Source organism: Mustela lutreola, chromosome 3 (genome assembly GCF_030435805.1).
Source record: "Mustela lutreola isolate mMusLut2 chromosome 3, mMusLut2.pri, whole genome shotgun sequence".
NCBI classification, from domain to species: Eukaryota; Metazoa; Chordata; class Mammalia; order Carnivora; family Mustelidae; genus Mustela; species Mustela lutreola.
In genome coordinates this window covers 209,757,393-209,781,723 of record NC_081292.1, presented here as the reverse complement: position 1 = coordinate 209,781,723, position 24,331 = coordinate 209,757,393, and the positions used below count along the sequence as shown (strand labels likewise).

General features: G+C 39.0%; 1 protein-coding gene across 11 annotated transcripts in view; it reads left to right on the top strand.

The window, feature by feature from the left end:
* The window catches only part of GULP1 (GULP PTB domain containing engulfment adaptor 1), a 241,267-nt gene that overhangs the window by 153,615 nt on the left and 63,321 nt on the right, over positions 1-24,331 (top strand). For all 11 annotated transcript variants that reach the window (XM_059168641.1, XM_059168640.1, XM_059168632.1 and 8 more), the window contains one exon: positions 2,573-2,634. In XM_059168641.1, the coding sequence (XP_059024624.1) occupies positions 2,573-2,634 (62 nt within the window). The remainder of the gene's footprint in view (positions 1-2,572; positions 2,635-24,331) is intronic.

The following is a 24,331-nucleotide window of genomic DNA, read 5'->3' as shown; positions in this document are numbered from 1 at the left end:
TGCATCTGAACACTTGGATTGGTTACAGTCAGGGTGGTTTGACACTTGCCAAATATTTTGACATGTTGGCATTTCCCTTTATATGGCCGTTCACTCTTGAGTTAGTCATTACAGTTCAATTTCAAGGAAGGGGACACGTTCCACATGTCTGTGTTCCTGTGTCTGTACCATGTCTGTATATCTGATGGCATTCGTGGGCATAGGTCATGACCGGAGACCATCATCTATACTCACTCTTCAAAGTCAGCACATCTATAGGAGTTAATATAAAGAGTTTTATTCTGTCCGTTTTTTCTTTTGCCAGAGTATACACCAGGAGGACAGTAAGGATGTGTTTTAGAGATCTTTCGGGTTTTATAAGTGTACGGCCTGTGCTGGAGGTACGTCCTCCAGACTGTCAGTGAGCAATCACGTGGACACCGAGTTCTTGTGATTGTAGTGATTACAGCTTACCCACTGGTCATTTCATACTGGGATTAATCTGTCGTCAGTACCCGCTGGATAGAACTGCCCGCTCTCTAGGTCACCTTAATGCAAGACTGTCACTTGTCGTGTCATCAGCTTTCCAGAGTACTGGCTGCAGGAGAAAGCAGTTATCCCTCTTCCTCAGGGTTGGAGTGAACCATGTACTCAGACTTAAACTTTATGTCCTTCTGAACAGCGCTGTGTATCTTGGAAAAGGAGACATGGGAAGAATTGAGTTAAGGGGTTAAAAACAGAAATTGGATTTTTTTTTTTTAGGTTTCCTAAAGGTAGGTCTTTGTTTTGATATTTTTATTGTTCTGGTGTATAGCATTGTGATTTATTTCTTTTAATATACAAGGGCAAGACTGTATCTTAAATCTAAGTACAAATTTTTCTTGAATTAATCATATCACTATTCAGGAGCAGTCATAAAGAAAAAACTGTAATTAAATTTAAAATCCTTATAGGAAGTAAAAAATTCACACATTAATGGCAACGACAATATGTCAATATGGCTTTTTTTTTTTTAAGATTTTATTTATTTGAGAGAGAGAGACAGTGAGAGAGAGCATGAGCTAGGAGAAGGTCAGAGGGAAAGCAGACTCCCCATGGAGCTGGGAGCCTGATGTGGGATTTGATCCTGCGATTCCAGGATCATGACCTGAGCCGAAGGCAGTCGTCCAACCAACTGAGTCACCCAGGCATCCCTCAATATGGCTTTTTGAAGCTCAGAATGTGTCACCTCTCAGAGTACAGCACACAAGTACAACCATCACATATTCACTTTAGTAGTCAGAAATAGCCCTAAAATTCACCATTAGCTTGGGATTTTTATCAGTCCCTTATGTTCTGTTTTAGAAATTCGTATGAATATTGCATTGTACCCCATAAATGTGTTTAAAATAAATATAGTGTGTTATTTTCAAGTGGTATAAAATAATTGACCTTCCTGACATAGGACTTTTTCTTTTTGTCTTCCTATTCCCCCGGTCTGAGAACATATTAATGATATCAAACTGGTTTCTGTTAACATTTTCAAATGTTCTGAATTGAATGTTGAAAATACTTTGTTAGTAATCTATTTCTGTTCAGTACTTACTTACTAGCTCCTTTTCATGGTAAAATATGTCTTTGATTATATTCTGTTCATAGTATTGATTTTAAATTTTTAAATTCCATGAGGAGTAAAATATTCACAAAACTCTGCTAGGGCGCCTGGGTGGCTCAGTGGGTTAAGCCGCTGCCTTCGGCTCAGGTCATGATCTCAGGGTCCTGGGATCGAGTCCCGCATCGGGCTCTCTGCTCGTCAGGGAGCCTGCTTCCTCCTCTCTCTCTCTGCCTGCCTCTCTGCCTACTTGTAATCTCTCTGTGTCAAATAAATAAATAAATAAATCTTTAAAAAAAAAAAAAAAAAAAAAAAAACTCTGCTAAAGGAGACAGTCATTTTTAAAGATTTCAATAGTTTACTACAGACAAATGCACTTTCCAAAAAATGGTCTAATTTTATTTGTTTAATGTTTTTTGCTTTTTTCCCCACTTACACAGTCCACAAAATGTTTTGGAAGATGTGTACACTATATAAATAAAATTCAAAGTTGAATGAAAAATATTTTTCTATTTCTAGCAATAATATACAGTTCAAATTATTTTCAGTATCTTCTATCCTTTTAGTCACATTTATTTTTAATATTCTCTTACACAAATCTAAGAAAATTATAAAGATTTAAGATTTATTGATTAGAGAATTTAAAAAACCCTATAAATCACAAGAGTATAAACAGAAAGAAGAAAGACATCACGTAATCATGTAATCGGTACCGTTTTCTTCCACTGAGTTGTTATTTTTTAATATTCTTTAGAAACTTAGTATCACTTCATTATTTGAATACTTTTTAAAGGAAAAGCTAGTGACTTTTATATCAAGGAAAGAATCTTCTAAGCACTTTATAGCTACACTGTTCTCCTATCTGACTAGTCTTTCTCAGTTTAGTAAGAGAATCACGATTTAGAAATGCTCCCACCCCTTTCAGACTCCTTATGCTAATGAATAAATATGACCCCCTCAGAACATGTAATTTAATTTGACCTTGTGTATTCTTCATTGCAGACAAAACATGGATGCATACTCCTGAAGCTTTATCAAAACATTACATTCCCTATAATGCAAAGGTAAAATGGCTTATATGATATTTATTTAACTTATTTTGTTATGTTATTCTTATTAAATTCATGATTGATCTAAGAAAGATTGTTTATGTATTGGCATTTCCCAGTAGATGGTGCCTAAAAAAAAGTTTGCATAAGAAAGTTTGTAATATATAGTATGAGGAGTGATTTTTTCCACCAAATAAGTAATTCTTTTTTTCCCCTGTCACTCCAAATAAGCAATTATTTTATTTACTTATAAAGAGTATTCTTTATAATTGCAGTCTGTCATGCATGTATTCTCTTCAAATAATTTAGCTATCTTTAAAATTATTTGCAATATCATGGCCTGTAGGAAATAAAACCACCAACAGATAAGCTTCCTTTGAAAGCATTTTAATGTTGCATTGCATAGACGAATGTAAAAACTAACCTGATCAGGAGAGAAATGAGCTACAATTTTAATGAATGCGATTTTCATTCAAAAAAAGAGACAAAACTTAAGCTATTAGGAAAACAGAAAAAAGCACATTTTTTGACTCTTGTGTTTAGTTTTCTTCATTTTAGTAAATGGAAGAAAGCCATCCATGTTCCATAAAGAAAAGGTCTTTAAAGAAAGGTGTTACTGTGTAATTAGGGAGCACGAAATCTGAAATAGATTGGAATACACTTGGAAGACACAGGAGAGAAAGTTGTGTTGGGGAGTGTGCAGGTGCGCCAGACTTAAGTAACTGACCTTTAGACACAGGATGGGAAAAAGAGAAAATGATAAAAATTATTCTTATAAAGAAAACTTAAGGGCTTATGAATTAGCAAACTCTGTACTGGGTATACTGTATATAATGAGATGAGGTATAAGGAATGATTTGAGAAAAAATGTTAAAAAACATATATTGAACAGAAAGTCAGTTCTCCTTGATAGAGAACCTCTTTCAGTGCTGGTCTGAGTCTGAATCAGTAGGAAGAAGCGTTTATAAGGTCATCTGGAGATTCATCCAGACCTGTTGCTCAGCAGTGCAATGGGTAGAGTGTGGCACCTCCGTTTTTTCTTGCTGACTTTGTAGCAAAGAAATACTCTAAAATATTTTCAGTGTAAAGCTAACGTGCTTGACGAAATAAGTCAATCGGAGAAAGACAACTACCATACGATCTCCCTGATATGAGGAAGCTGAGAGGCAACGTGCGGGAGTAGGAGAAGAATCAATGAAACAAGATGGGATTGGGAGGGAGACAAACCATCAGAGACTCTTAATCTCACAAAACAAACTGAGGGTTGCTGGGGGGAGGGGTTTGGGAGAAGGGGGTGGGGTTATGGACACTGGGGAAGGTATGTGCTATGGTGAGTGCTGCGAAGTGTGTAAACCTGGCGATTCACAGACCTGTACCCCTGGGGCTAATAATACATTATATGTTAATAAAAAAATAAAACGTTTAAAAAAAAAAAGCTAATGTGCTTGAAATCACTGCAGTGCTTAGGGCTTTCCCTCTAATGTGACATGAGGTTTGATTGCCATGACTTAGTGTGAAAAGTTTAGTCAGCTGCATGAGAAAAATTGAGTTACTATCATCTCTCTCTTCCGCAGATACTCTCCATGTTAGCTGTTGAGAAATTGTATGAAAACATTTTAGAACAAAATTAATTTTGAAAACCACTATTATTTTAAAGTGCATGCTCAGTTTTTGATAATATTATGTATCATACCAGAATCGTGTCTTTTAACTGAAACCACCACATATTACTTATTTTTATATATGACTGAAATGTCTCATTTTGAAAAACTGGATTGAAAGATTCTGATTGAATCCTTCTGATGTAAAGGATTGAAAGATTCTCATGAGAACTGTCCCTGACTTTTGGGTTAGGGTGAAGAGTAGAGATTGTCATCTGTGTTACTTCACAGCTGCAGAGCTGCTCTAAGTTATTCTGCACGAAGGAGAGGGCGCGCAAACACCTTCGCAGACTGGGGTTGGTAAATTACGGAGGAGCAAGTTGATTTTGTCCGTTCTGATACGTCCTCCTGAGCGGTAAATATGTCAGGTACACCAAGTAGTGTTGCAACTGTGTGAAGAACATTTTTTTTTTTTCTGAATTCCTTTTTTTGCAGAACACTTTGAACTCATCATTAGTAGTTATTTTTGAAAATTTTCTAGATCTCTTTAGAGTACGTGCTGCTTGTAAACCAAACCAGTATCCACTGGATGTACCTTAGCACAACAACAGCAACACAGAATATAGACTCTTGGGGTTCCTGACTGGCTCAGCCTGTACATTGTGTGACTCTTGATCCTCACGGTCATGAGTTCAAGCCCCATGTTGGATGTAAAATGTACCTAAAAAATCCACAACAAAAAATAGTAATAAAAAAAAAGGTAAAGAAAAAAAACACAAGAAAGATAAAGATGAGAGATTAATAAATGTATGAAAAAGACCCTCCACTTATAATCAAATAAATAGTTAAAAATGGACTCTCTATATTGGATGAATTAATGCATAATAACATTTCCAAAGTAATTACAAGTAGTTACATTTCAGTGGGCTCTAATATATACCAGGTACATGATCTCACTTATTATTTGCCAGGACTTAGTATAGTGATTATTGATCTTTACATAAGAGAAAATTTTGTTTTACGTAGGAGAAATTAAGGCTGAAAGATTAAGTAACCTGCCTGTTGTCACAGACCCTGTAAGTCGGAGCCAAAGTTGGAAACTGAGGTCTGTGGGGCTTCAGAGATTGGCTGTTGTTCATGTGCAGAGTAACACTCGATTTACCAGTCACCCGCTGCGTTGCTGATAGCGTGAGGTGCTGTTCCGGAAACTTCACTGAATATCGGTGAAGCTTCAGAGCTGTATGACATGTGTCTTACAGGCTCATGGACCTTCCGTCCTAAGGAAATATCACACAGACGTGAGCAGTGTAGAAGTCAGATCATGTTCTGGGTCATTCCGATGTCACTGAACAGAAAGCTAAGGAGATTCGGAGAATGGTGAGACTCTCCTTTCGTGAAAGTGGGAGTGAGCTCGAATTTCCAGGTCAAAACAAGGGAGAAGTGACCATTTCATGCAGAGATATCTGAAGGACGATGAGTCGAGTCCGCAAGGTCTGAGTCACAACAGTGTGCTGAGAGTTGGGCGGGGGCCTCGAGTGCTGAGGATGGTGAAGTATTTAATCAGTCAGAGTTGCGTCAAAGAAACAGGTGTGAGGATGTGTACACACACACACACACACACACACATTTATCTCAAGGAACAGGTTACACAATTTTGGCACTGGCTAGGCAGGTCTGAAAAGCATACGGCAGGCCATCAGGAAGGGCAGGTTGGATGTTCTTGGGCAGGAGCTGACCACAGGTAAAATTTCTTCTTTAGGGACATAGCAGTTCCATTCTCAAGACCTTGAAATTGATATCAAACCCTCCTGTACTATTTTTTACATAAAGCCAACTGATTATAGATGTTAATCATATCTATAAAGTAACTTCGTGGCAACACTTGGGTTAGAATTTTTTTTTTTTGAAAGATTTCTTTTTTCTTTTTTTTTTATTTAACAGACAGAGATCACAAGTAGGCAAAGAGGCAGGCAGAGAGAGGGGGAAGCAGGCTCCCCACTGAGCAGAGAGCCCGATGCGGGGCTCGATCCCTGGAAACTGGGATCATGACCTGAACTGAAGGCAGAGGCTTTAACCCACTGAGCCACCCAGGCGCCCCTTGGGTTAGAATTTTTCTTTTAATTTTTAATTTTTATAAACATATATTTTTATCCCCAGGGATACAGGTCTAGAATTTGATTGCATAGCTGCAGAGTATAAGCTGTCCACGGTGCCGCATAGCACTGACATCGCAGGTACTAATGATGGGCAAAGCTAAAGAGACAAGCTGGAAAGGCTTTGCATGGCCATAGAAGCAGTTTGAGTAGGGAACTAACTAAGGATTTTAGGAAGATAAATGTTTAGTGATCTGAAAGTTGATTTGGGTCAGGAGAGGAGTTAACGTTAATGGCCCAAGTGTGTGATCCTGTGTTTATAGAGGGTAACAGATAAACACGCAGTGGAAAATAAAGATGTGCTAAATACTGCAAGGGAGGAATTGGTGCAACAGAGGAATAGTTTATATGCAGAAGAAAAATGGCTATTTTCATCCTGGCTAAAAGAGGGAAAGATCATACTATTATTGAGATTCCTACCACTTCATTCACTTTTGGGATCCACTGGTTACAAATTAACCTGAAAAATTTACCATAAATGTTCAAGAACTATAATTCTCCCTGGGGAAGCATGTAATAATGTGTACATTTAGGTGTTTTCACTTTGAAAATAATAGTTGTCTGCTCATGTTGTCTGCTCATGTTATTTCTTTAAGAACATACTTTAGTTCCACATTCTTTCATTTTCTGTAAAATTCAATTTCAGAAATTCACATTTAATATTCAGAGTATGCTCATTTCAGATCTTATATGGATATAAAATAATTGTTTTCTTTCAGAAGCATTTTTTTGTACAGGGTTCATTTCTTTTTTTTTTTTTTTTTTTTTAATGAGCAGTGACAGCTTTAATACTCATTCATTGGGAAATCTGCCTCTCCTGTACTCTATAGTGATGTTTTCAAACTGCAGGTTATGCTTCATGAGAAAAATTGGGTCACGGGAGGCATGTATGTAAAGATGAAATGGAATAGAAGAGAAAAAGAAAAGACGTTTGTAGAATGCATATGGTAAACGTCAAATTGTTCCTTAAAATTGTGGTTCATAGTCATTGAGTATGAAAGCCACTGCGTTTAAACAAAGACTTCACCAGATTTAACCAATTTAAGTCATGAAATAATAGTAGGGGAGCTGCTTGAAAGAGCCATTAAATTCTAGAAGAGATGATCCACATGGACGTTCAGCCACACGTCATTGAATGTAGCGTCTTATTGACTAGCATGTTGTATGAATAACATGGTCATGTGCATTGAATATGCACGTGAGCATGTTAGGAACGACAGAGAAACAAAGTAAAGTGTAGGTTCACTTGTGCTCTCATTCCTTCACACATGTGCTACCCATCGGAATGCAGCCCCTAATATATGCAAGGTCCTGATCTAGAAACACAGGAATTGATCAGTAAACCAAATAGATAAAATCCTGCCTTCCTGGGCTTTACATATAATAAAAAAAATAATAATACTTTCTCAGAAATACCTGATAAGAAAGCTGGTTTTATTTGTTAATACATGGATTATTATATTGATTTGTATTATTTGTTACTGATATATAGCATTAATATTTATATATTATATGGTGAATACGCATGTTTGTATATATAATATTGACATAGTGTCTATTAATACAGTATTCCAGGCTGCACTAATTTGCAGTGCAGAGAAAGCAGGATACTAGGAATCGGGAGAAGTGGGAAGGAGGGTGCCACCGTATTACACACAGTGTCGGGAAGATCTCTGAGGAGGGCAGAAGCCTGAAGAAAACCCGAAAGATGCGGGAGTGAGCATGTGATGGCAGCAGGGGACAGCGGTCCGGACATGGCTAGCAGGCATCAGGCGTCCCCGCCCAGCCGAGACCGGGCAGTCCGGGCCAGCCGGTGGGAACGCTGTAGGACACGGAGGGGATGCGGGGAAGTTCCCAAGACTCAGGTGGAGCAGAGCAGCTGGGACCCCTGGTGTCCTGTAGTTCTTTTAGGGCCTCGTAGACCACTCTTAAAACTTGAAAACCCTTCAGTTTGCAGAAGTTTTAAGAGAGATAGGATCTGAGACACGTTTTTAACAGGATTGAATTAACCGTAAGGAGACACGGGAGGACTCACTCAGGAGTGCCATGCGGGCACCCAGGCCCGGAAAGGGACTGTGGCTTGAGTCTGAGGAGGAGTGAAGGAGAAAGGCCGGGGGCCTCCAGGTAGAGTTTGAAGGTGGTGCTGGTAGGGCCTATGGTGGATGGATTGCGTCTTAGCTTTTCTATTTCTGCTGTGATCAGAACATTAAAAGGAAATTTTAAGGTTGTTTTTTTTCATCACCCTTAAGGAAGAACATAGAATTTTCCTTCCCCTCAGGCGTTTGATGAGCCTGCTGAACCATCTTTTCTATAAAGGTGAAATACTAGAAAACTTTTACTTTAACAAACTTACTATTCTGTGGGTGCAAAATGATGGTTTTTCAAATGAAGCATTAGGATATTTCATACAAATTTTTTTTTTTTTTTTTTTAAGATTTTACTTATTTATTTGACAGAGAGAGAGACATCACAAGTAGGCAGAGAGAGAGAGGGAGAAGCAGGTCCCCGCTGAGCAGAGAGCCCCATGCGGGGCTTGATCCCAGGACCCTGAGATCATGACCTGAGCTGAAGGCAGAGGCTTAACCTACAGAGCCACCCAGGCGCCCCCCAAAACACTTACTTATAAGTGTCTTATTCTAAAATGTATTATTATCCCAAAAAAGGTTGGTGTACTTATCTTATGAAATACCTGGCTTTTTAAAAGTATGTAAGCATGTGGTTCTAGCGAGATGACCGTTCATACAACTTCGCACTGTTCTGCAGTAAAGAGAGTCAGCGTTCCTTGGTTGTCAGTGTGCTGCGTTCCAGGTTTTCAGAGTGAGGGAATCAAAAACAAAGGGGAACATGGACCTTGACCTTAAAAACTTATAACTTCCCTTGGGGAGATAGGGACCCTGGAAACAAAGAATTTCAGAAGAAAATTAATTAGATTGTGACCAAAAAGATAAAATATGAATGTCAAGGACAAGTTTAAAAAGAAAGATCATGATCTATTTCAAGGATATCTATCTAGAGGTATCATAGGTGAAGCATGCCCTTTGCTAGGAGGTGCATTCGACGAGACAAGGCTTAACTGAGTTGTGACCCTCAGTATCTCGCTGACTGAGGGAGTCCTGTGGTTTCCTGCCAGCCTTTCTCAGCATCACAGCATGATCGTCCTCAACATTTATAGCCTCCAAGCTCTTATTTGGCTTCCAAAAACAAACAAAAAACAGCAAGGAACAAAAACACCCCCCCCCCCCCATGAAAACCAGATCTAATCGGAAATACGCAGTAAGTGGGTAGCACTTGAGGATTCTGCCCTTGCACACGTTACCACATCCATCTGGAGCTTCCTGCTCAGTGGTCATTGGTACAGAGACGTCAGAACCCAGGTGTACCCCACAGTGGCAAGGCTGTATCCCAGCAATTCCATGGATGGTTCTAGAATTTGATCAGAACAGCTGCATAGTTGCTGCTTCCTTTTTCAAGGGTTGGAGCAGCCCCTTCTCAGTCAAAGTGTCTGGCTTCAAAGTTCAGCTCTCTTAGTTAGTATCTCAATTATGTGACTTTTCTATCCTTCAGTTTTCTCATTTAGATTAGTAATTGTACCTACTTCATTGTACTGCGAGGAGGCTTAAATGAGTTCATATATTAAAAACCTCTTCAATCAATGTCTTGTATATCAAAGGCTTGTTATTATTATTAATATGTTTACGATAGCCAGTGTTCTGTCAACTTTGGAGTTGCTCTACTTCTTATTATCTCTTGAGAATAATGTTGCATTTGCATTATTCTCTGAAAAACAGAACAAAGTTCTTAGTGTACATGTCAGGTGTTGTATCCTTTGCATTTACATCAGAAATCCTGAGATCAGCCAGTGCTCCTGCAGTGGCCAGCTTGAGAAGTTCAACCTGGAACTAAAGGGTTTCCCTGTGAGGACAGGAGACCCAACAGTGCCGACCTTGTAGGTTTATATACAAGATAAGGTTTGGATTGTTAAAGAAAAATGCTGTCGTAGTCAGACTTTCCTGTTACCTTGAGTTTTGCACAATTGCATTCCAGAGCAGGATGTTAATCCAAAGATCATCTTAGTCTTAAAGTCAAATACGGAAAGATGAGAAAGTGCATGTAAACCTTATAAAACTGTTACGGAGTTTTATAAGTAAAAAGTTAATAAAGAGAGAAAAATTGCAACATTATGTGGCCTAATGAGTCATGTTAAAGAAAAGTTTTAATGTAACTAAATTATTTTACTAATGATTTCTCAAATTAGTTTTGGTGAGTATATGATAAACTACCCTTCAGTGAAATGTTAATACTGCTTTATGACTTTTAACAGAAGAAAATTTGAGTCCCAGAAATAAATGTCTAGTATAGTGTCCGAACAAAAGGAAATTATCAAAGAAAACATTCAACTGGAACCCAGTGGAAATCACCTAAACTTGGGCAAAAGATACATCCTTATAGTTGACAAGATGTATTGCTAATACATCTGGAAGGATTTAGGATTACAGATTCCTAAGATTCTCTAGAGCAGCTTTAGAGTCGTGACAAACACAAGCATTTGCAATTTGCTGGTTGTGGATGGTGGGGGGCGGGATGTAAACAAATCAGAACAGAAAAGCAAAAACCGTAGCACTCCGCTGCATTCCACGTGATTCATTTCATTGGTTCAAAACTGGATTTAGTTAATCTCCAAACATAGGGACCATTTCAAAAAAAATTTTTTATAGAGTCTTTTTAAAAAAGTTTTCTTAGACATTAGAACTGGTTTTTAGTAATGCTAATATGTGTATAACATAATCATTCCAAACATTTTAAAATTGTAGTTTAAGCATAAAAATTGAACATTAATTATCATTCTTCCCAATTAAAAAAGGGATATATGCTATATCATATATATTGGTAATAATTCTGCATTTGTACTCTTTGGAAACGTCCCTTTATGACACATGCTATAAAAGAAAAATAGAAAGCTGTAGTATGTTATTTTTCCATTGTTTTCTTTAGAATGGAAAGCCATAAATCTTTCATGCTGAACTGAAAAAGAATATAGTAATAATGGGAAATTTGTTGAATTATGACTTTATAATTGGTATGTTCTTAGTGATGAAGTTCTAGAACCTAGGTGAGGTTCGGTGGGCTGAGGTCCGGAGCCGATGACCAAGAAAGATTTCTTGAGACATCTTTGGTGCAAAATGGTGGTTTATTAGAGCACGGGGACAGGACCCGTGGGCAGGAAGAGCTGCTGCCCCGGGTTGTGAGGGTCGGCATGTTATATGCCTTGCGGTTGGGGGATGGTGAGGGGAAGGGAGATTTCAACAGAGTTCTCACATGCGAGGGAGGGCCTGCAAGGTGCCGGGGGAGGCCTTGCCCTTGTGGCCTGATCAATGTCGTCTTTAGGTCAGGCATTCACATCAAGATAGTTGGGAGATCCTTGGTGCGGTGTTATGATCCTGCTGTCATTCACCTTCCCTTCTACCTCAGCCTCCTCCAGTTTACGGTGGGAGGGAGACATGAGGGCTTCAGGAACCGAGAGTTATTTGCCTCTGGAAATTTGTGCTATTGATAAGGTAACCTCCCTGTTTAGGTCTCTAGGACATCTGTAGAGCAAGGGAGATTGCTGTCCTGCAGGATTGCGATCCCTGCAAGTCAACTAGTTATCGTTGTATGGCGGTCAGGGGTGCCTGAGGAAGGCCACACATAGGGAGGGGAGCGGGTGGAGAGGGGGTGCAGGGCGCCAGCTTCTGCTCTGTCCTCAGCCGGCCTCCTGCTCCCTCATCATTAGGAAATACTAAGATATATAGAAAAGAGAAATGACAATAAGCACCCAACATAGCCTAATTTCTCAATTCTGGAGATGAATTTATAAAACAAATCTAATTACTGAAAAGCATATGCTTGTTTTAAAAGATGCTTAATTGTGTTTCCTTTGTTCTCCCCAAGTTTCCTCAGGTGACTGAAATAGTTATTTCTAAAAATTTTTATTTACTCATTATTTCTTTTTTATTGCAGTATATTGACTTATGCAACATTATATTACTTTCAGGTATACGACAAAATGATTAGATATCTGTGTGGATCGTAAAGTGGTCACCACAGTAAATCGAATTAACACAATTTTGAAGGTGATTATCATTGTAAACTTACTTTACATATAAGAATTCTCTTAAAAATTATCACAGCTGTTAGAAATTATTGAATAGAAACTAAAAATTCCATATTAATGACTCCTTATAACATTTCACTACGAACTACATTTTTTTTCTTAAGAAAAAAAAACATTCTATGTGTTAAGGATTCATAGACTTTTGGTATTGAAAAGGACTTCAGGAATCTTCCAGTTACATCTCTTTCTTGATAAAATAAATTGAGGCTCAAACTTACACAAGATAATAGCAGAATTCAGTCTAGAAATCAAATCTGGTCTAAGCACATTTTTCTTTCCATTGCAATCTACTATTCCCAGTTTTAAAGAGAAAACCTACTTAGCAAGCAGAAGAATGAATCCAAAGACAAAACAGAGTATGTATACTTGTATTCCCTTTATATATGTTAGTTGTGAGGTTGGTTTTTCCGTGTAGCCCTGTCTGTCCGTTGGTGCCTAGGATATCCTTTACAACGAGCCAAGGCTTTGGCAGAGATGCGACCAGGAGGAGAGTAAGTGAAGTCTGTGTATTTACCTCCCCACCAGGGAGGCCACAAAGTCTAAGCTTTTGTAAAGTATTTTATTTGTCTTATTCTGCTTTGCTTAATGGTATTAATATTAATACAATCCGCCGATGAAAAATGCCACGGTGTTATCTTCAAGTACTTCAGCTGGAGAGCACCTAGTCATAAATGGGGAATTCTCTGAATGTTAGATACATTTGCCATTTAGTTCCTATTTCTGCGTGGATTTGTGTGGCACTATGTGAAATAACAAGAAAGTTTGTTCATAGCCGAAGAATGTGAAAAAGGAGAAGTCTGATTTGGTCTCAGAGGGGTCAGGTAGTGGCATTCTGAAATTTAGGGATTTGGGCCAGAAATTTAGGGATTTGGGTCAGGTAGTGGCATTCTGAAATTTAGGGATTTGGGCCAGAAGCACAGCTAAGGGAGTGTTGTAGTTTTGGGGGGAAGAGCATTTGAAAATGTGAAAATAAATAAATAAATAAAATTAAAGTTTTTATCAAATTGATTTTTTGGTAAGTAATTAAAATAAGCATAAGCTAAATATAAGAAAATTAGGAAAGAACTGAACCTTTTTGAACAAAGGACCTATGAAAAATGAGAAATGGGAATGAAGAAGGAATTGTAATGGGAGATAAAACACCGCAGGAAATACCAGGGCTCTGGGATTATTTAGATTTAAACATTGAATCAGCATTGTTAGAGGCTACATGGTTGCATTTCCAGTACTGCTGGAAAGATGCTAGGTGGAAGCAAGTTACTCCAGAATTCTGTCACTGGATTCCAGTATCACGAAATAAGAGAATCAGCCGTTCGCTTCTGAGAAGGAGCTGCTGCTGACAAAACCAGGATTCCAGCCCGCTGTGTTCTTACATTTTAGGAGATGTTTGGCAGAAGTAATCTTTTGTCTCTTAAGAAATATGTGCATACATATATTTAAATCAACTAAAGTCATTTTTCTCTTTTTTCTAATCTTATGAACTATGGGAAATTTCATCTCCATAGCAATTACGCATATTTTTACATTTAAGAATGGTCTCCTGTTGTGTGCCTGTTTCTTCAGTTTCCAAGAAAGTGTTTATTATCTTCTCTTTTTTCTTCCTGCCGGAATAAGCAGTTCCTTTTTCTGAACCTTTAAAAATCATGTTCAGAAAAGTACAAGTAGAGTTCTGTCTCCGTCTTTGCATCAGACAGTACTGGAACATCTCCTTTCCTGTAACTTCCATGTTGTGATAGCAAAGCAGTAAATAGAAAGGCCCTGGGAGCTCGAGATCTGATGTAATTTATGCAACTCATAGTCTGAGAAAAAATGCATCTCCAAGTAGAGAGAGCACAGATAAAACACGGAAGAAGCAGTTGTTCACTTTTTAGTTCTGTGCTGTATTCGCTGAAAATATATTATTTTGTAAACATGATAAATCCTAATTATCAAAAATTAAGCCGTGTAGAAGAGAACAGAAGTATAGAAATCAACACAATGCTCAAAATCATCTCGGGCAGAACTAACCCAGTGTCACCCTTTGGTTACCAGAAATCCAGGTAACCTGGACTCAGGATACATACAAATACGAGAACAGACAGTTTGAAAACGAGAGCGTTCAGCAGTGCATAAACCAACTTTCTGTGCATTTCACATCTGTCATCTCACTCAATCTTCACAAATGTCCAGTGAGATGAAGGCTATTAATATCCCCCATTAAACAGCAAAATTGTAACATTAAACTGCAAATAGTGAATGGTTAAGGAGAAGGAGGCTGGGAATGAAGAGATAGTTTGGAAGAATCAGCTTTATAAGAAGGAAATTAAAATATGCAAGCTGTTTTTCAATAAAGAGCATTGAACTTTACTTGAATTTAACAAAAAGAGAAGATGAAATTGAAGTGAATTAAAGGAGTTACTGAAAATCAGAAATGTGTGCCTTTGCCACAAGGGATATTAATTCCTAGAAGATTGCTCCGGCATTGAAGGAAGACGTTTATGAAAGTCGTTAACTGTCTGGCATCCTCCTGTTTTTCCTGAACAGCACATTGCAGTTTCTGACAGTGCATTTGGATGAATGATGAGGCGGACAGCCGCCTTGCTTCCTCCTCCCAGCACACTCCACTCCCCGGATTTTGCTGCTCATTTCAATTCCACTGCCAAGATTTGCAACATTTACATTTTGTTCTGAAACTATAATTCCCTTGGTAGTTTAGTTCTAATTATATACTGAAATGGATTCAGATCACCAACACTCCTTTTGCCATTTCTTTTCTATTCCTGAGCTCTTGATGTGATTTTGGTTTTCCTTTTCTAAAAGTTTTTCAAAAAAGAGTAACTTCAGTTTTTCATGAGATATTTCCCATTTGCCTGTCATCTTAAATCTTCCTTCCCTCAGGACACTAGTCCCCGGTGTGGTTTCCCCTCTTTCTCCTGATGAGTAAATATCTGAATCCATCTCACTTTCCCCTTGAAGTTGTCCTCCTGTTTTTGTATAGATGCCCGAGACTTCATTCTTTATCATCGCATTTTAATAACATAGCAAATGGGCTGACCTGAAGTCTCAGCAAGCATCCCTAACGCCTCGCAACCAGGAAATGGGACCTTCAGCTCTGTTGCAAAGGCCGCCCAGGAGAAGTGAGCAGAAGGTGAGGCCACTGTTCGGCACAACACAGCAACAAACTCACTTACTCTAAGAAACAGACAGGGGTGACTAAGGGCTCTTACTCATACAACGGAACTAACAATTTAGATCTGGGAGAGCCGTGTGCGGTCGTCAGAAAGAGCCCTGCGCTTTGGCATCTCAGAACCGAGTGGAAGGCGGGCTCCACAGCTGCATGGAAAGCTGGTGTGTAACTGCTTTCGTATCTATCTGTGCGATGCAAACAGTACTTCCCTTATCAAGCTTTTATGCCGGTGAAACAAGATAACGTCTGTACGTTGCCTGGTGCGTGGTGGGTGCTCCCTAACTGGTATGTCCCCTTGTCTCACTCTGTTATACCGAGACTTGATACAGACGTGATACGACACTGTTAACTATGGGGGGAAGTGTCCACACTTTCAAGCAACCAGGCGCAGATTGCCGTCTTCAAAATGCAGGGCGTGCTTGAGTAGGTCAGTTCTTTGCGTATTTGGCTAACACCACTGTTCCAAGACTGAGTGTGAGGAAATCGTAGGACCAAGTTGCACAATCTTTCCCTCCACCTGGACCCTGTCTCTCAGGCAGATTTTATCTCCGACAGAAAACTCAGGAATGGTGATAGACAAGGCAGCAGTGGTTAATTACTTCCTAGGAGAGTCCGAGTCAGAGAGCCTACATCGCTCTATCCCAGACTCTGTGCGGGTTCACGTAAGAGGTGGTATCCTGGGCATCTAGCAGGCACTGATCCGCCTTCACTTGATCCCCAGTTCTAATCCTAAATAATGAGAGGTAGATCTCCAGCTCTGTCAGGTTTTGCATTTATATCTGAGGATTACCACATGCACCACCTACTTGATTCCATGTCTTTTCTAATTGCTCATTAGAATGGTATCGCTCTAGACTTGCTCACACAGACATTCGCCGCGGTGACGGAACAAAAACAAAGCAAGTCTTGCGAGCACAGAGCTATTTTCGTCTGCAAGAATTCAGACCCGTAGTTTGCTATAGGAACTGCTGAGGGGAAGTGAGTGAGGCTGAATGTGCTCAGGCATTGTCAGGAGAAACATGTCAGTAAATTCGGTTTTTACAAGGTGTGTTGAGAGACTGAGGAAACCACAGCTAAAAAACTTAAACTAGAATTCTGCAGATGATTTTGTATGTTTGCACGTGAGCCTGGCAATAACAGGTTAAAGAAGGAAATTGGGTACTATAATTAATGAATTATCTGTTCTTGAAATGTATGTAAGACAGAAAACTTAGGTACAGAGCACAGACCTATGAGCATTGTGTAAATGATACTTGCATAACTTTAGCTCAGACTTTTATCATGAAATAATGAATGTTACTTTTTACACTTATTTAGTAAATTTCACAAGTAATTTCACACCCTTCAATATGTTTTCCAATGTAGTAAAACTTGCAAAGAATGGAAATACCCATGACATTGTAGTGAATGATCCAAATAATAGGGCATTAATTAACCAAGTGAGTACAGTAGATTGTTCAATGGCCACGAACAGAAAATGGGAATCTTCGTAGTTAAAAAAGCAATTAAGGGACTATTACAAATTTAAATGATTTTGTTACTAGTTTCAGCATGAATCACCTCATGATGCGATGATGTGTAGAACTATATGCATAGTGAGTTTGATTTTAGGGCATAAATTTTTCATCTAGTTCCAAGAGGCAAATTCATAATTTCAGAAAATTGATTAACAAAAGATGTGAGTACTGACTTTGTAGTTCTTTACGGACTGGTTCAGCCTCCTCCCTTTTAGAATGTATGAGATGCCAGACTCCTGGTCTTACAGAAGAGTGTCCAAGGACTGAACAGTGTGGGATGATTGGAAGGACACACAAGACCCCTTGGGTCTCATGCATGTCTTTACACAAGTAAGACTTTAATGAAGGCAGTGAAGATGTTACAGCAAGAGAGAGAATACACACGACAGCCTCAGGGTCCAAGAAGCTTCCAGCACGGCTCTCTAGGACCCATGATTACCCACACAGGACTCATTTCCAGATTATGAACCACCAACACATGTGGAAGGAATTTTGGCTCATTCTTATCTTGGCCAAAAATAATTATCATTTTTCTACATACCCCAGAGAAGCCCACAGAGCCGGCTCAGTAGCTTACACACTGTGGCGTCTTGAATTACACTGAAGACCATCTGTGGGAGGGCTGAGGAAAGATTTCCTAATAGAGATTAAAAATCAATGGAAATGATTTTCATGATTACAGTGATGGGGCGATTTCAGTCACACATGCCCAACGACGCAGAGACATTCCAGAAAATAGCACATTTTACGAAGTCTAAGGGTTCAATGTGGCCCGAGTGTAGAGTATAAATAAGTAAACTAGGAAAAGAATCATGAGGATAATTCCTCATTTGCATTCCTAAGTGACAAGCGTGTCGTGACGGACTTGAATTTAAGATAGGGATAATGAGATACCAAGTTAGAAACACCTCATCTGGAGATATCCAAGAAATAATTAAAAGCCCAGAATACAGAGCACAGTGTTTTGAGACCGCTCAGTAAGCACTGAGCAACTAAAAGACTAGTGCTGTGATCTTGCTCATAAATCCTGTCAGAGACCTGTTATAAACAGGACAACAAACAAAAAATTGTTTTGAAATCTGTCTCATGCTGTGAACTTGTGTTGGAACAGACTACTATTTTCAAGGTACAACACCTTCAGAGGAAAGTGTTTCTCAGTTAACAAAGGTATTTGCAGAAAACTAGTGAAAGCTGGCTTCCCGTGGAGAAGTTTGCCTTACCAGTTCCATTATGGCTCCTTTCCACCATATGGATTCAAAGGAGACATTCCTTTCTTTCTCTTCCATTTTCTCTTTCATTCAAGGATTTTAATTGACTTTTAAAAATCACAATTAATTGAAGTTAAGTGTGTCTGTGGACATGTGTGGACACACATACTCATCATTTACATGCATGTATGAGACACGTAAGTGCACGCACACGTAAGAGCTCTGAATTTATTGCATCTCGCAGATCAAACGACAAATGATACCAGCTTCTCCATCTGGCTATTTTCATGTTGGCATAGTGCCTTCAAAAGAAGCAAGTTCTTAAAGCCTGAAAAAACACAAAACTGCATTTTTTTTCTTTTCAGTGATGGGCCAATTTCTTTCAAGTACTAAATAGCGAGGATCATTAATATTTGTTAAAGGTTTATTTATTTATCTGAGAGAGAACAAGCAGGAGGAGGGGCAGAGGGAGAGGGACTCTCAAGCAGACTCCACGCTGAGCACGGAACCCGACATGGGGCTCGATCTTACGACCCTGAGAGCGCGACCTGAGCTGAAACCAAGAGTCGGAGGCTTAACCGACTGTGCCCCCTCAGACTCCCTAGGCCCCCCAGATCATCCGGATTATGTTGTACGTGTACCTCATCCTGCCTCATGATAAAATATCTAAAAAGTGACCACAAACAAAAAGCTATTTTCCGTGAACTGCGAAGTTCCACATGTCATTTAGAATAGTAGCTTCTGTGCTGTGCAGACTGCCGTGGCTCTGCCAAGTGTTACTGCCTTCTGTTTTGCCTTTACATTCCAGTGAGGTAGTCAGAGCTAGTGCTATAGTTTACAAGTAGGACTAAGCACAGCCTCAGAGTGCTTAAATTACTTGCTGAAGGTCACACCATGTAATGAATGAAACCTGGGCTTCTGGGCAGATAATGTTCTTTTAGGTCCTAACCTATTTTTTTTTTTTTTTTTTTTTTTTTTGGTCCTAACCTATTTGAATTCTATTTCTTTTCCTCCTTAAGCTGCCTTATCTCTCTTTTCAGAAAAGTGAGAGTAGGGGAATATATTGTCCAATTACTCATGTATTTTTAAACAGATAAAGATAATATTTTATTACATAAACAACTTCCGGTTTGGATTTTACATTAAGCAACCTTCTGCATAGAAGCCCATGGAAAAGCCAACTGCTTCTGAGAGTGCTGGGCTCTTGGTCCTTGGAAATGCGCTCCTTGCTGCCTGCCTTACTGCCCATTTCTTTTCTTTCTTTGCTTTTTCTAAACTGTGCACTTCCTTTCTGTGCTCCACTATTGCAAATAGACATTTTAGGAAATTAGGCATGCATATAGTTGGTCAGATTAAGAGCAGCCACGTGATTTGTGGCACAAAGAAACATCTTCACTGAGTGTGCAGAAATTAATCTTATTTGGGCTTAATTAGAATGGATCAGTCTTTAACTGGTGCATTTTTTTTAAAATGCAGATGCCCTGTCTGCTTATTCTAATTTTTTTTTTTATTTTTTAGTTAATTGAGAGTGAGCCCAGAAACCTGCCTTTGTACTTGAGAAACATGGGAAAGATAAGGGTTTTTCTTTGTACTGGAGGGGACAAACAGCAAAACAAATGAAATACGCAGATAAAGTCTGTTTTAATCAGTCGTGTGCGCGGCGCTCCCTGCCAGTCTCTCTAGCAAGGTGATAACAAGTGGGAAAACTGAGTGGCTTTCCTTTTCATCGTCTGCCCTTGCACACCAGCTGTGACAGTGTTAATAAGCATCAGAATCATCCAAAGGTGATGATTTAGGAGACTAAAAAGAAAATTGCAGAATCTGAGTAATCTATCAGACCGGTGATACCTAGGTAAATAAATCTCCGGGGAAGAAAGATCTTAAAATAAAATCATGCTACCTTAAGGAGTAACTTCGCTGTGCGATGGGGAGATACTTTTCTGAAGCTGTTCTTGGATATTTGCCTAGTACAGACCTGTTAGCATCCAGGTTTTCTGAATGTCCATCTTGATTTTCAGGATTTGATGGAGTCAAAATTATACAGTAGTTTGCCTTAGAAATTCCTTGTTTTCCTCCATTTTCTGTTCCACACTTCCTCCAGGGGGACATCTGTTTTTCCCAACTTCCCTTTTCTTAAATTCATACCCTTTAACCGCTGCTTTCTGTCAAGCCGGGTAAGTGTTGGTGAGCAGAGCTCCACTCATTGTACCATCGTAATGGTGACCCGACAGCCTGTTCACTGCTTGTCGGGCACACATTCTGTCTTTTCCTCATGGCAGTCCTCTGAACTGGGAAATGGAGTGAGAACAACCTTTCGTGTACTTACCTGCTTTGGTTATTATCGTCGCCCCCATCTTACATATAAGGAGATTAAGGTTTAGAGAAATGTAATACCTTGCCCACTGTTACGGCTCGCAGTCAGGAGACTTCCCGAGCTCAGACAGCATGGTTTTGGAGCATGAGCTTCTGATCACCACAGCATGTGCCGTCGGGGAGTAGAACTTTAAGCTCTTTGTCTTGCTGTAAGAAAATGTTTCCTGTAAAGACCTTTCTGTGTCTTATTTTGTTTCTGTTAGGAAAAGGATGGGCCTGCGTCTTTTCACTTAATAGTCTCCTACTCTTCTGATAAGTACCTTCTAGCAATTTATTTCTGGGAAATTGCTAGAATAGAAAAGGGCAAGTGCCCATCATCACTGCCTTCTTCCAGAACATTCCTGCCAGAAGGCTGTTTCTTTTCCTCTCGCAGGCTGCCATTTGCAGCCTTAAACGCTCTCTGTGTCCCCACTTCTTGTGTACCAGGTTTCACAGAGTTATATTTTCTATTTTCTATCCCTCAACTTATAAATTCCCTTTTGTTCAGAAAGTACATTTGTTACTCATTTGCCCTGGTTTCGTGGACAGCTTACTCATGCTTTATTAGAATTCAGTACTTAGGAAAGCCTTGGTGGTAAGGAACAGTTGGGGGAGGCTTTGTTTGGAAAGGATGCTAGGAAGGGGGAATGGATTGCTGCACTAGGCCAGTTCCAGTGAAAAGGGGGGAGGGAGATGCATGTGATGGCCATGGAAGGAGGGGTTAATGAGCTATTTAGTTTGTTATGGCTGGCAAGGCAATTTTTAAGGAAGGATTATTGGTACATTTGGGAACATTTGTCAGAATGCATTCTTGAACATAGACTCAGTTTTAAGGAAGATACTATTGCATATTTTTTATTGGTACTAAATGAATATGCTAGAGGAAATTACTAATTGTGTTCATAAAGTAATGTCTATAATTTTAATTTATATAGAAATGGAGATTAACTGTCTTACCAAAGTTAAAAATTACCTGCCTTCAATCTACAAACTTACGAAACGTTTCCTGATATTTCTGTAACTCTTAAATGAGATCATTGCCATAGTGTGTGACGTGTAGTAGAAGGCTGATTCATGTTAGAAATACATGTTCCATTCGCTCTGCTTTTTAGCCATCTGCAAGAATTTAATCTCTGAGGATTTCAGAATGCCAGTAGAGCGGAACTTAAAGAAGCTTTTATGGGGTGCTCTAATGGAGTTTTCCTAGAAAGTCTCCTTTTCATGTAAATATAACTAGACATGAATACAACTGCCGTGGGCTTTGAATATAACTATTCACTGAGTCCTTTCTACGAGCGATGAGAGCACAGTTACCTAGCTGATGCCTTAGGGATCCCGGAATTAGTAATGCTATTGTCACGTTTCTTTTGACAATATTGTATAAAGTCTGAGTAATACAGATATACATTTACAGTAATTCTTAGAAATCTGTGTTTACCTGTATCCTAATTCTCTGCATTTAATTTTATGTTAACATATACTTATTAAAATAAAGTCTTAACAAGTCTTTTAAAAATGTTTATCATAATTGGCTCAACACATTTTTTGTCCTGGTAATTACCACCCTTGATTTGGTACCATGGAATATATCAAAAGTAATGCTGACAACATCTTAAGAGAGCTGAGTAGTGGAAATAATTCATCTGTCACTATAGAAGCGACCTATAGTGACCATAGAAGAGAATGTTACGACTTTTAACTTCCAGAGTTAACAATGTGGAGATAAGGACAGCTCTCAAAAGAATGCACTGTCTGAAAAATACAACCGATAAGATGTCCGGATTCGTGTATTCTCAATTTGAAAACCTTGACTGTAGAAAGTCATTGGGACTTTTAAAAGCTTGGTGGATCTGTTGGAGGTGGGAACTATACTAAAGAGAATCGTTTTTAGAGCTGGGTTTGAGCTGCCTGTATGTTACATGGACCCTGCCGTGCCTTGAAGTGCATTTCATGCCAAGAATTATTTCATGATTCAGTAAGTTAAATGTTGACATAACAATTACAAAGAAAGTGATTGGGACAGGCGGCCATGTAGGACAGAATGCAAAGGCAAACATTGTGTTTTATCCCATTTTGATTGAGAGTGATAGGTATTTCTCCAAAGTAATTGAAAATAGCAAAGTATATGATGGGTTGAAGTAAAGTCCATAATAACTGTGAAGGTGGTTTTCATATTTATAGTTTCTATAAAAATAAAACAAATATCTAGTGGGCTCTTTCAAATTTAATGAACTGTCCAACATTTCAGCTAGTGAAGTCATATTAGTCAGTTGCATTATCAAATTCCTGTCGTGGATAGGAGACACTTCTATTTTATCTTGTCAACTGTGACTCATACATTAACAAGTTGTGTTTGTGCTGTGACTAAAGAACTCGTAGCCTCGTTTATGATTTACCTCTAGCAAATTTATAGGACCACATGGCTTTTGACTAAAAACCTCTTTCTACTCTGTATTCTTGTTTTATTTTGTTTGCTTCATTCTTCTATTTTATTTATCTTCCCCTATTTTGTTACTCTTCATAAGCCACTTTAAATACATTTGGGAACATAGTGGAATGCTTTTTTAAATCAGTGAGATGAAAAAATGATGTGGGCTTTGGGATTTTTTTCCTTTTTGTTTTTGAGGAAGGAACTGTACCTGGGTCCCTGGGAACCCAAAATCAGTCATCACCAAAGTTCTCTTGGTCCTCCACCTCTCTTCTGAACCTTGCTGTTTCTTTCTCCAAGGAAAACCAGCTGTTCTGAAGACACTGAATCTAGTTGCCCTTCCCATCCTTGAACACTTTGTGCAAATGGTGGATGTTTTCTCCACACACTCTCCCCAGAACACTGGCTTGGCAGGCGAATTGACTGGCGTTCTCCTTGTGTTCTCCCTGTAATCTCCTAGCTTTGAGTCTCGTGTCATCAAACTGAGCCAGTTATCTTCTCCTAGCTGAAGTCATCTACAATACCCAGATCACTCCTCCATTCCTTCCGGATTCTAGATCCTTCTTCATTGTCATTGACCCAAAATAACTCTGTAAGAGGAAGAATATTATCATTTACAAAATGGTGACATAGGAGCAGATGCTCTTGGGAGGTAGTGATCTCTGTGTCAGTAAATATTCTCAAACAAATAGACATGGCACACCAAATCTTTGGGTGTGGCCTAACTCTGATCCGCCCATTGCAAGCATGGTGATTCTAGACTAGCAACGGAATTAGCAGTGCACAATTCTATTCACACAGAAAATCATAATTCTGATCACACAGAAATTATTTGGCCCCAAATAAGTACATTTATATATATATATTGAACTTAGAACATACAAATTACAGACATTGAGATCATTTGTATGAAATACGTCCTGAATGCTGTGTCTTGACCATGATGAACTCGATCATTTAACCAGGGTAAGTTTCAGACTTCGACCAACTTATAGTCACTGAGCCGGTATGCTTCTGCGGTGACCTCACACTAACTTTTGTTGTACGATGTGGTTGACTGGCTGTACAACCTCATTAATGAGCTCACCATACACCTACATGTGTACATAACGTACTTAATTTAATAACAAAATTAC